General features: G+C 42.3%; 1 protein-coding gene across 12 annotated transcripts in view; it reads right to left on the reverse strand.

Moving 5' to 3' along the window:
* The window catches only part of p4ha2 (procollagen-proline, 2-oxoglutarate 4-dioxygenase (proline 4-hydroxylase), alpha polypeptide 2), a 112334-nt gene that overhangs the window by 67857 nt on the left and 31819 nt on the right, over nt 1-12658 (reverse strand). For 11 of the 12 annotated variants that reach the window (XM_017492819.3, XM_017492825.3, XM_017492824.3 and 8 more), the window contains one exon: nt 2893-3030. The exons of the other annotated variant lie outside the window; for it this stretch is intronic. In XM_017492819.3, the coding sequence (XP_017348308.1) occupies nt 2893-3030 (138 nt within the window). The remainder of the gene's footprint in view (nt 1-2892; nt 3031-12658) is intronic. 12 annotated transcript variants of the gene reach the window in all.

A 12658-nucleotide genomic window follows, 5' to 3' on the forward strand; every position in this document is an offset into this window, starting at 1 on the left:
TTCTTAGTAACTTTGGATGGACTTTGTTTCGTCATGTACAGCAGTAAAAGACCTTGGAGTAATTATTGACTCCAGTCTATCATTTGATGCTCATGTAGATAATATTACTAGTATAGCCTTCTTTCATCTTAGAAATATTTCTAAAATAAGAAATATATTGTCACTACATGATGCAGAAATATTAGTTTATGCTCTCGGCACCTCTAGATTACTGTAATGCCTTACTGTCTGGATGTTCCGGTAGGTGCATAAACAAACTCCAGTTAGTGCAGAATGTAGCTGCTAGAGTCCTAACTAGAACCAGAAGATACGACCACATCACCCCGAGCTTATCAACACTGCACTGGCTCCCAGTGAAATCACGCAATGATTATAAAATACTATTATTAACTTATAAAGCACTAATCGGTCTTGCGCCACAGTATCTAAGCGACCTTTTTGGTTTTCTATGATCTGCCATGCCTACTTAGATCAAAAGGTGCAGGATATTTGACGGTACCTCGAATAGCGAAGGCTACAGCAGGGGGAAGAGCTTTCTCTTATAGAGCTCCACAGTTATGGAATAGTCTTCAAATTAGTGTTCGTGACTCAGACACAGTCTCAGTGTTTAAGTCTAGGCTTAAAACGTATTTGTTTACTCAAGCCTACCTGACTAGACTTTCTGTTACGCAAAGCACAGTCCTAACAATCTTTTCTCTCCCTATCTCCTTCTGTTGAGCCATAGACGATTTTACGGAGATACAAGAGAACCTGATCCTTTCTGCTCTCCGGACCTGCATGATCCGTTTCGGATGTCCTACCTCTGGATGGAGCTCTCATCTACTCCAATTCCAGATTGCTGGGACTACGGCTGCTTCTAAGGCCAAACAGACTTCATATAAAACCATAATTAACTTTTTTACACTATCTGTTGTTACCCAGATGAGGATGGGTTCCCTTCTGAGTCTGGTTCCTCTATAGATTTCTTCCTCTTAACATCTTAGGGAGTTTTTTCTTGCCGCGGTCGCCACCGGCTTGCTCAATTGGGATAAATTCGCACATTTAAAATCTGTATACTGTGTTTATATGTTTCTGTAAAGCTACTTTGAGACAATGTCTATTGTAAAAAGCACTATACAAATTGAATCTAATTGAATTGAAAAATCAAGGTTAGTTGCATAATATTAGAAAATAAAATACATTATTATTATTATGTTATAATAGCATTAGTAATAGTAATAGTAGTAGTCGAAGTAGTAGTGGTCTATTTTTAGGGACGGAAAATTATTAGATGTGGATTCATGTTACTGTTAAAAAAAAGTTTCAGTCATGATTCAGGAGTTGTACAGCTCTCCTACACTGTACCCAGATGATGCCTCCTGACTAGCTAACATGCTGTCTTGATTGTTTTATATTCTTTGTCACAGTGTTCTTCTGTTTCTGTTTGCCTATTTTACAAATATGACTTGATCTGTTCAATGCTACTTCAAATAAATATATTTATATAGCATTTATATTTCTTTTATATTTTTATTCTAGTATGTGGTGTTAAAAAAAAGTATAACCATCAATGAACCGGTGTGTTATGATGTGGCGTGTCTTGGGCCGGGTGTGGTGGTTCGCTCTGGGCCAGAAATTCCAGGGCCACTTTTAGGTCCGCTAATTATTGCTATTAATGATGAATAATGTATTTGGAAAATGTAAATATCGATGTTAAAACACTGACATGAGGGCCCCATTCCTATATTTTGCCTGGGGCCCCCAAATCACTAAATACGGCCATGTAGACAATATTCTTCAAATCTGGCCCTTGAAGTCCAATTGTTTAACCTTTGATCCTTTGTTAAAGAAATTCATAAAATACTCTGCTTTTATGGATATCAAACAATTGCAAACATAACACAGGTTTATAAAACAATATCTTTGTAAAATATATGTGTGCAACAATTATTGGCACCCTTTTAGTCAATACTTTGTGCTACCTGGCTTTGCCAAGATAACAGCTCTGAGTCTTCTCCTATAATGCCTGATGAAGACCATTCCTCCATACAGAATTTCTCCTTCAAATTTCAAGGTCCACGCTGGTGGACTCTCCTCTTCAGTTCACCCCACAGGTTTTCTATGGGTTTCAAGTTAGGGGACTGGCCATGGCAGGCCCTTCCCATTATACACTGACTGTAAAAGTGGAACTGTGAACAATCTTGAGCATTACAGTAGGACTTCATTCTAAGTCTAAGGAACAAGAATGTACTAAATGTTTATATATGTATCTGGTAATGTGATCTAGAGATCAGTTTTTGTTTTATGGAGCTAGGACCATCCTGAGCCAAGATATTGAAGTTTCAATAAACAGCTGTATAACCAAAATTTATTGTGTGCCATCACAAAAAGATGCCATCTTGGTTACACCAAATAAAGAAAAATAACAAAATAAAAAACTGGTGGGTTTACAATGCAATACTTAGAGGTAATCATAAAAGGTAAGAGCAAGCAATTTGTGTTGGACCACTTGAGATGGAATGACCCTATAATTATATTACCTTACTTCAATTCACCTGCTATGCCATGTCACCTGTAATTTGAGGATTTGAGGGCGTAGCAGCCCTGTGTAGCAGTCAGTGTGAGAAAGGGTTCAAAAATCAATAGATTAATGTAGTTGGTTCAAACGTGTCATATGGACATGGAGTGATTGTTTGCAGGCTATTTGTCAACCAAACGTTTTAAAAAATATATATATTTGTGTGTGTTTTCAGACCACCTTTGAAAACGGTCCAAGTGATCAGGTCACAAGATACCCTTTACCACATTCAGACTTGTTCTTAGCTGCCCACTTTTACTTTTTATATGTTAAAATATTAATGAAAAGTCAAAGGAGTGATCAGAAACCAGAAATAAAGTTACTGTGCCTCTAACCTGGCAGTCTGCCTTTGGAGAAGCTCTCAGAGTCTAGGTGATATGTATCCTGGAGACGCATCAGAGCTTTTGCTGCACCCTTTTGGTCCTCCTCATCTGGAAAAAACTGCTTGTGCACAGAAATGTTTGCGATGAAATCTGAATAACAGTGAGATGTAGAGAGATAGAAAAAGAGAGAACAAAGTATCATCATCACCACCACCATCAAAAGAAAACTGCTGGAAATTAGTGCAAGCTTATAACAGACTTTTATGGACATGTCAAGGAATGTTTTCCCATTTATCCAAGAATATATCCATACCACACCAAGAGGTAAACTGAGTGTCATGATCTCCCCTTTAGTCAGAGCTGTAGCCTGCAGTGTGCTTGGAGTGCCAGCATGCATGAGCCCGGTGCGTGAGTGCTCAGCGAGCGCATGCTCTTCGCACGTTGGGGGGGGGTTATATTACAATCTCCCCTTTAGTCAGAGCTGCAGCGCTCTTGGAGTGCCGGAGGGCACGCGCATGTACGAGCCAGGTACTCTTCAAATGTTGATAACTGTGACATTGTTTACTATGGACAAGTGCGTTAGTTTTGTTTCTGTTCTGTCTCCTCCCTGTTTTGTCATTGGTTTTTGTTCGAGGGTGTGTCATTGTTTTCAGCTGTCAGCACTTAATGCTGATTATGTTCGTGATAAATATGTCTCGCTTCCCTGTATACCTCACGGAGTATTATAGTTAGATAGTAGTTAGTTAAAGTTACTTACCTCGATAACTTAATTTAGTTTAGCTTTAGATTAGTTCACTTAGACCATGCCTGTGTTTTCCGCTGCCAGTTCTCAGTCTTAATTTTATGATTTTTGTTTTGATCTCGTTTATTGTGACCTCATTTTGGATTCCTGCTTAGCCCAGTATATGCTTGTTTGCCGATCGCCCGACCCATTGCCTGTTTTTGACTACGCCTCTGTTTCACGTTTTGGATTTGTCTGCCTGCCTCCTTTAATAAATGTCTTTACCTGCACCTGCATCCGTATTTACAGTGAGGGAAAAAAGTATTTGATCCCCTGCTGATTTTGTCCATTTGCCCACTGACAAAGAAATGATCCGTCTATAACTTTAATGGTAGATTTATTTGAACAGTGAGAGACAGAATAACAACAAAAAAATCCAGAAAAACGCACGTCAAAAATGTTATAAATTGATTTGCATTTTAATGAGGGAAATAAGTATTTGACCCCTCTGCAAAACATGACTTAGTACTTGGTTTAAAAACCCTTGTTGGCAATCACAGAGGTCAGACGTTTCTTGTAGTTGGCCACCAGGTTTGCACACATCTCAGGAGGGATTTTGTCCCACTCCTCTTTGCAGATCATCTCCAAGTCATTAAGGTTTCGAGGCTGACGTTCGGCAACTCGAACCTTCAGCTCTCTCCACAGATTTTCTATGGGATTTAGGTATGGAGACTGCCTAGGTCACTCCAGGACCTTAATGTGCTTCTTCTTGAGCCACTCCTTTGTTGCCTTGGCCGTGTGTTTTGGGTCATTGTCATGCTGGAATGCCCATCCACGACCCATTTTCAATGCCCTGTCTGAGGGAAGGAGGTTTTCACCCAAGATTTGACGGTACATGGCCCCGTCCATCGTCCCTTTGATGCGGTGAAGTTGTCCTGTCCCCTTAGCAGAAAAAAACCCCCAAAGCATAATGTTCCCACCTCCATGTTTGACAGTGGGGATGGTGTTCCAGGGGTCATCGGCAACATTCCTCCTCCTCCAAACACGTTGAGTTGAGTTGATGCCAAAGAGCTCCATTTTGGTCTCATCTGACCACAACACTTTCACCCAGTTGTTCTCTGAATCATTCAGATGTTCATTGGCAAACTTCAGACGGGCATGTATATGTGCTTTCTTGAGCAGCGGACCTTGCGCGTGCTGCAGGATTTCAGTCCTTCACGGCGTAGTGTGTTACCAATTGTTTTCTTGGTGACTATGGTCCCAGCTACCTTGAGATCATTGACAACATCCTCCCGTGTAGGTCTGGGCTGATTCCTCACTGTTCTCATGATCAATGCAACTCCACGAGGTGAGATCTTGCATGGAGCCCCAGGCCGAGGGAGATTGACAGTTCTTTTGTGCTTCTTCCATTTGCGAATAATCGCACCAACTGTTGTCCCCTTCTCACCAAGCTGCTTGGCAATGGTCTTGTAGCCCATTCCAGACTTGTGTAGGTCTACAGTCTTGTCCCTGACATCCTTGGAGAGCTCTTTGGTCTTGGCCATGGTGGAGAGTTTGGAATCTGATTGATTGATTGCTTCAGTGGACAGGTGTCTTTTATACAGGTAACAAACTGATATTAGGAGCACTCCCTTTAAGAGTGTGCTCCTAATCTCAGCTCGTTACCTGTATAAAAGACACCTGGGAGCCAGAAATCTTTCTGATTGAGAGGGGGTCAAATACTTTTTTCCCTCATTAAAATGCAAATTAATTTATAAAATTTTTGACATGCGTTTTTCTGGATTTTTTTGTTGTTATTCTGTCTCTCAGTGTTCAAATACAACTACCATTAAAATTATAGACTGATCATTTCTCAGTGGGCAAACGTACAAAATCAGCAGGGGATCAAATACTTTTCTCCCTCACTGTAACTCCCTTACGTCTCGGGACGTGACACTGAGACTCATTTAAACACAGCTTATTTTGAGGCAGATCCTGTTGGAAATTACAGCACCTCCAAAATGTATCTCACTTGCATTCCAAAAGCGTTTTATGTGAAACCGCCACCTCTGCAGCTGGATGTTTAAAGTCTCATGCAGCAATGTTATCAAATCAAATAGTTTTAGGTTTAAATTCACCACAAGTAAAATATAAAAAAAAGTTTTAAAAAATACTAATCTTACAGTATATTACAGATACCAAATATTGCTAATAGTAAATCAAGTCAAGACAAATGGCTTTTATTGTCAGCTGGTACAGTACACAGTGAATGAAACAACGTTCCTCCAGGATCATGGTGCTGCATAAAACACACTAACCACATGAGACCAGGCAGAACTAAATAAGACCTACACGTTCTGCATAAAGTGCACGTGCAAATGTGTACAAAAAACACAAGACAGTACAGTACTACTACAACAGAACCATGGACACAGTAAGTGACAGTGTAGCACCGACCAGTACATAGTTCTAGTGTGGAAGTGTCAGATATAACAGGTAGTGCAAAAAGCAAAAAGAACCTCTCCTGTTAAACTGCTGTATGGTCTTCAGCATCGTGCTGAAGCTCAGTGTCAGGGTCTTGGCAATCTTCTTATAGCCTAGGTCATCTTTATGTAGAGCAACAATATAATAAAAAAATGCTGTACATGTAAACAAAACATACCATGACATAGCATGTAGCATATTAGCTTATACCATATATGGACATAGCAGTTATTGCGGTAGCAGCCATGTAAAGGATATAATAGTGACAAGAAATTAAATATAATATTTTTATATAAGTTTGCAGCAAAAGTACACGTAATCAGTACAGAAATGTGCAAAAAAAAATTCAGAGGGAGTGGGATGGTGTTCAGTTAAGTGTGTGTGTGTTGTGCGCATGTGTGTGCATGTGTGTGTGTTTGTGTTCCAGACGGCAGGATGGTGAAGAGTTGATGTGAGGGGTGTGTAAGGTTATTCACAATGCTGGTGGCTTTGCGAATGCAGCCTGTTGTGTAAATGTCTATGCTGGGGGGAACAAAGACCCAGATGATCTCAGCTGTCCTCCCTATCCGCTACAGGGTCTTGCAATCTGATATGATCGCCATACCAGGCAGTGATGCAGCTGCTCAGGGCGCTCTCAATGGTTCCTCTGTAGAACGTGGTGAGGATGAGGGGAATGAGATGGGCTTCTCAGAAAGTAGAGACACTGCTGGTCTTTCTTGGTTATGGAGCTGGTGTTGAGGGACCAGGTGAGGTTCTCCGCCAGGTGAAGACCAAGGAATTTGGTGCTCTTGATGATCTCCACAGAGGTTGTCAATGTTCAGTGGAGAGGGGTCACTTTATGCTCACCTGAACTCAACACGTCATTCTGCACCTCAAACCGGGTGTAGAAGTTATTCAGCACATCTGGAAGGGAAGAATCACTGTCACAGGTGGGTGGTGTTGTCCTCCAGTTGCTGATAGCCTGAATGCCCTGCTACATGCGCCGCATGTCATCGCTATCTATGAAGTGACTGTAGCTTTTCAGGGTGTGTGCATGCTTTGCCTCTCTGATGGACTGGGACAGTTTGATTTTTGCTGGGCCACCTTGTCACCTGCCCTGAATGTGGAGTCTTGAGTAGTCAGCATGCAGCTTTTGGTTGGAGCGTGTGGTGATGACCTTGGAGACAGTGACGTTATCAGTGCACTTGCTGATGTACCTGGTCACTGATGCCATGTATTTCTCCAAGTTGGTGGAGTTGCTGTCAGTTGCAGCCTCCCTGAACATGTGCCAGTCAGTGTGCTCAAAGCAGTCCTGCAGAGATGGTTCTTGATGGCCAGGTTTTCACCTGCTTCAAAACCGGTTTGGAGCATCTAGTGCTGGGATTAGCATCACAGAGATGTGGGCCGAGTAGCTGAGGTGGGGGAAGGGCCCCACCTGGTACGTGCCAGGGATGTTTGCGTAAAGAATATCCAGCGCGCTCGCCCCTCTCATTGTAAAGTTCACATGTTGGTGGAAATTAGGGACCACTGATTTGAGATTCGCATGGTTGAAATCTCCAGCGGCAATAAACAGTCCATCAGGGTGTGTGTTCTGCAGTTCACTAATAAGCCCATACAATTCACAGAGCATGTCCTTAGCATTAGCGCTCTGGGGAATATACACTCTGGTTATAAGAACAATGGCGAACTCCCATGGTAAATAAAATGGTCTGCGTCTAACAGTCATAAGCAGAAACTAGAAACTAGCACCAAGTTATTGCAACATTTAGTGTTGATGAAAACACACAAGCCACTACTGCAAGCCTTACCGCACAGACCTGTATTTCTGTCGGCACGAAATGAGGCAAGCCCATCTAGCTGAACGGCGGCGTCCGGAACTCTGATCTTGAGCCGTGTCTCCGTGAAAACAAACACAAACAAACAAACTGTCTCTTAACTCATGCTACATTGCCTGCTAGAGTCGGATGTAGTCCAATTTATTGTCCAGGGAGCAGACATTGGAGAGGAGGATGGACAGGAGAGCCAGCTGGCTAGGGTTTGTTTTTAAATGTGCATGGACCCTCGCCCTTTTGCCACTCTTCCGATTCCTTGCACATGGCTTACAATGTCCCCTCCCCCGGCATCAGATGACGCCAAGGACTGAAGGCCTGGTAAACGCAATCAATGGCATCTTTCACATAATAATTTCAACTTCAAAGTTCACCTGAATTCATTGTCACGAAGCGTCAGTCACAGTAGCATGCATTGTAGGGTGTGTCATGGCAAAAAAGCAGTTATCATTAACAGCATTTTTAAGGAACACAACGACAATGACAAAATGGAGCAAAATACTAAAAAGGGAAGAGTCCAAGTGGGTGAGTGCTAGCAGGTCACTGATGAAGCAGTTTGGCGACCATTCCCATGACTAGTAGTGATAATGCTAGCCTGATTGTGGAAGGTTTTTAGAACCACTTAGAAGAATTAAATGGAGTTTACATCCCACATAGAGTCATTCAGGCTTTTAGAGAGTACAGGGACTCAAAAAGTTCCAGAAGGACTGAGGCAGTTTTGGCTATTGTGAATACCATACCAGTCTAGAGCGGAGTGCGAGTGGGGTTTCTCCAAAATGAATCTCATTTATTGCTCACAGTGTGCATCCCTTCTCATCACCACCATCTTGTCTCTGATGTTTTTGAACATCATGGGCTTACTGCTTACAAAGTTCAATCCCAAGTCTTTTTTGCACTCATGGATAAGCAGTAAGGGACACAGGACCATCACAAACTCAAATCAAAACACAACACAAGGAAGAGGAGGAGGACACTGACATGACAGCTTTGTGGAATATTTTGCAGTTAATGTTATTTTATTGTAAGTAGTCATGGAATATTTTTAACCACACAAAAAGTTTGCACTAGGAAAGAGGTTAAGAATCCCTGATTTATATACAGTATCTCACAAAAGTGAGTACACCCCTCACATTTTTGTAAATATTTGATTATATCTTTTAATGTGACAACACTGAAAAAATGACACTTTGCTACAATGTAAAGTAGTGAGTGTACAGCTTGTGTAACAGTGTAAATTTGCTGTCCCCTCAAAATAACTCAACACACAGCCATTAATGCCTAAACCGCAGGCAACAAAAGTGAGTACACCCCTAAGTGAAAATGTCCAAATTGGGCCCAAAGTGTCAATAGTTTTTTGTGGCCACCATTATTTTCCAGCATTGCCTTAACCCTCTTGGGCACGGAGTTCACCAGAGCTTCACAGGTTGCCACTGGAGTCCTCTTCCACTCCTCCATGATGACATCACGGAGCTGGTGGATGTTAGAGACCTTGTGCTCCTCCACCTTCTGTTTGAGGATGCCCCACAGATGCTCAATAGGGTTTAGGTCTGGAGACATACTTGGCTAGTCCATCACCTTCACCCTCAGCTTCTTTAGCAAGGCAATGGTCATCTTGGAGGTGTGTTTGGGGTCGTTATCATGCTGGAATCCTGCATACTGCTTCAGTATATTCACAGTATATGTTGGCATTCATGGTTCCCTTAATGAACTGTAGCTCCCCAGTGCCAGCATCACTCATGCAGCCCCAGACCATGACACTCCCACCACCATGCTTGACTGTATGCAAGACACACTTGTCTTTGTACTCCTCACCTGGTTGCCACCACACACGCTTGACACCATATAAATTCATCTTGGACTCATCAGACCACAGGACATGGTTCCAGTAATCCATGTCTTTAGTCTGCTTGTCTTCAGCAAACTGTTTGCGGGCTATCTTGTGCATCATCTTTAGATGAGGCTTCCTTCTGGGACGACAGCCATGCAGACCAATTTGATGCAGTGTGCAGTCTATGGACTGAGCACTGACAGGCTGACCCCCCACCCCTTCAACCTCTGCAGCAATGTTGGCAGAACTTATATGTCTATTTCTCAAAGACAACCTCTGGATATGACACTGAGTACGTGCACTCAATTTCTTTGGTCGACCATGGCGAGGCCTGTTCTGAGTGGAACCTGTCCTGTTAAACCACTGTATGGTCTTGGCCACTGTGCTGCAGCTCAGTGTCAGGGTCTTGGCAATCTTCTTATAGCCTAGGCCATCTTTATGTAGAACAACAATTCTTTTTTTCCAGATCCTCAGATAGTTATTTGCCATGAGGTGCCATGTTGAACTTCCAGTGACCAGTATGAGGGAGTGTGAGAGCGATGACACCAAATTTAACACACCTGCTCCCCATTCACACCTGAAACCTTGTAACACTAACAAGTCACATGACACCGGGGAGGGAAAATGGCTAATTGGGCCCAATATGGACATTTTCACTTAGGGGTGTACTCACTTTTGTTGCCAGCGGTTTAGACATTAATGGCTGTGTGGTTTTTTTGTGAGTTATTTTGAGGGGACAGCAAATTTACACTGTTATACAAGCTGTACACTCATTATTTTACATTGTAGCAAAGTGTCATTTCTTCAATATTGTCACATGAAAAGATATTATCAAATATTTACAAAAATGTGAGGGGTATACTCACTTTTGTGAGATACTGTATGATACCCTAGGCATTACTCAGGAATCTGGATATGAATTTAACTAATTTGAAGTACTTTATTTGCTAACATACAGGCTTCTAGTATCTAGGAATTTCTATATGAAATTGTAAACTTAATCCTGAATCTACAACGGATAAAAGAAGTCTAAACACCCCTGTTAATATATGGCAGGTTTTAAATTGTTTCCGTATTTTTTGCTAAATATTTCTGAATGTTTTTCACTTAATTTTTAAACATTGTAATTTCAAATTGAGGGTAGAAAAATTTCTGACATGATTTTATCTTGGTTTATTTTTTTCTGAACATCACAAATCCCTTTATATACAGGTTGACTGTGACTTTCAGAAACCTAGCTCTTATATAAGCATCTCCCCTCAGCAGGCACTGATTTATTGTGTGTCACAATTAATGGCAATTATATTTCATTTATCCTTTACTTTACAATCATATCATGCTACAGAAGTACTCTGTATAGGTTGGCTTATGTTAGGATTTTAGCAGTTAGTTTTTGCTCACTCTGTAATTCAAGTGCTTGAAAGCCAAGTTATAGCATTAGAACACACGTTATTCTGCTCATAATGATTAATGACAATTACATTTTACTTATCGTGAATGACAATATTACACAGGTACTCTGCAGCACCATGGCTGACGTCAACATTTTAGTATTTAGCTTATGTCCACTTGGGCATTAAAGTGCTTGAAAGAAAATTGGGGAAGTGCCGATTTATAAACGGGAGGCAGAGTTGTGGTAGGTGAGTGGTATGGATTGTACACCTGCAAAGAATTCTGTTAATGAAATGTGTGTTGCAGTGAGCTGTGGCAAGGATAAAGAGAAGAAAAAATTGCGATGAGAGAGAGAGCTGGAGAGAGAGATAAGAGCTGTGTGCATTTGTGTGCACATGACAGTGAGAGAAATCACTAAAAAAGCAAGTTGGAAAGTGAAAGTAGAACAAAAGCCACTTCATGGGCTCAACCCCAAGCCTGCCTCAATCCTCCTGATTTCCTCAAGTCAGATAGTTTCACACTGGTGCCAAAACCAGGGAATTGTGAGGAGGAACGCTGCTATGGAATCCTCACCAGTGGCAGCCATCATCAAGTCCCTCGCTGGTCTCCACCAAACCCTGAACCAATCCAACCTGGAGCTGTGGAATGATCAGGAACAACAGTTCCAGGTGCACTTCTGGGCACAAGCAGAGGACCGGAAGGTGTTCCAGGAGCTGATCCACACTGCGTGTGCCCCAGCTGCCTCCCCAGCTGCCACCCCAGCAGCCGATGCAGCCCTTCCACCCGCTGCCCTGGCCAAGATGGGCCTGCTGGATGACCTTGAGGACTTGATTGAGCTGTTTGAGCTTGTTGCAGCTACTCACTGGGGAAGCTCAACTCTCAGCCCAAAAGCTGCCAGTCACTGGAGTACCTGATCCTAAAGCGAGCGATACTGCAGCGGACTGGCCAGACCCTGAAACAACACAGCCAACACTTCCGCATGCTAGCATTCGGTGAAGTTGGCCACCCAGTTGCCTATGCCCAGAAGTTCATGGACCCTGCTGGAGGTGGTTACAGAGGAGCACGATGCTAGAGAAATCATTGACTTCGTGGTACTGGAACAGTTCGTTGCACAACTTCCAGAAGGGTCAGTGGCATGGGTCCAGTGCCACCGTTCCATGTCACTCAGAGAGGTGGTCTGGCAGGCAAACCCTCTTTTCCTCTTTCTCATGTTTCCACCTCTCCCCTTTTCCAATCCACCCCTAGTCCCCCTTCCCGGAAGCGGGGGCCCACTTCCCCTTTCTCTGTATTGCATCAGATGTGCTTGAGACAACATCTGTTTTGCATATTTGTGCTGTTGTGAGGAATTCTTTTCAGGGGATTGAATAATTTTGAAACTGGAGAAATCATTACAAGTTGCATTTTCAGTTAAATTTGGGGAAAACATTTGAAGCGTTCATTGTGTTGAACTACTTCAATTGCTTTTGTTTGATTTGTTCATTGCAAACATCTGAAAGTCGGTAAATTTTGACAATAGACCTGATTTGTAATGGGGGTTGAATTTTGATTGCAACTAATTCACACACA

This window comes from Ictalurus punctatus, chromosome 18, assembly GCF_001660625.3.
Source record: "Ictalurus punctatus breed USDA103 chromosome 18, Coco_2.0, whole genome shotgun sequence".
Classification (NCBI taxonomy): Eukaryota; Metazoa; Chordata; class Actinopteri; order Siluriformes; family Ictaluridae; genus Ictalurus; species Ictalurus punctatus.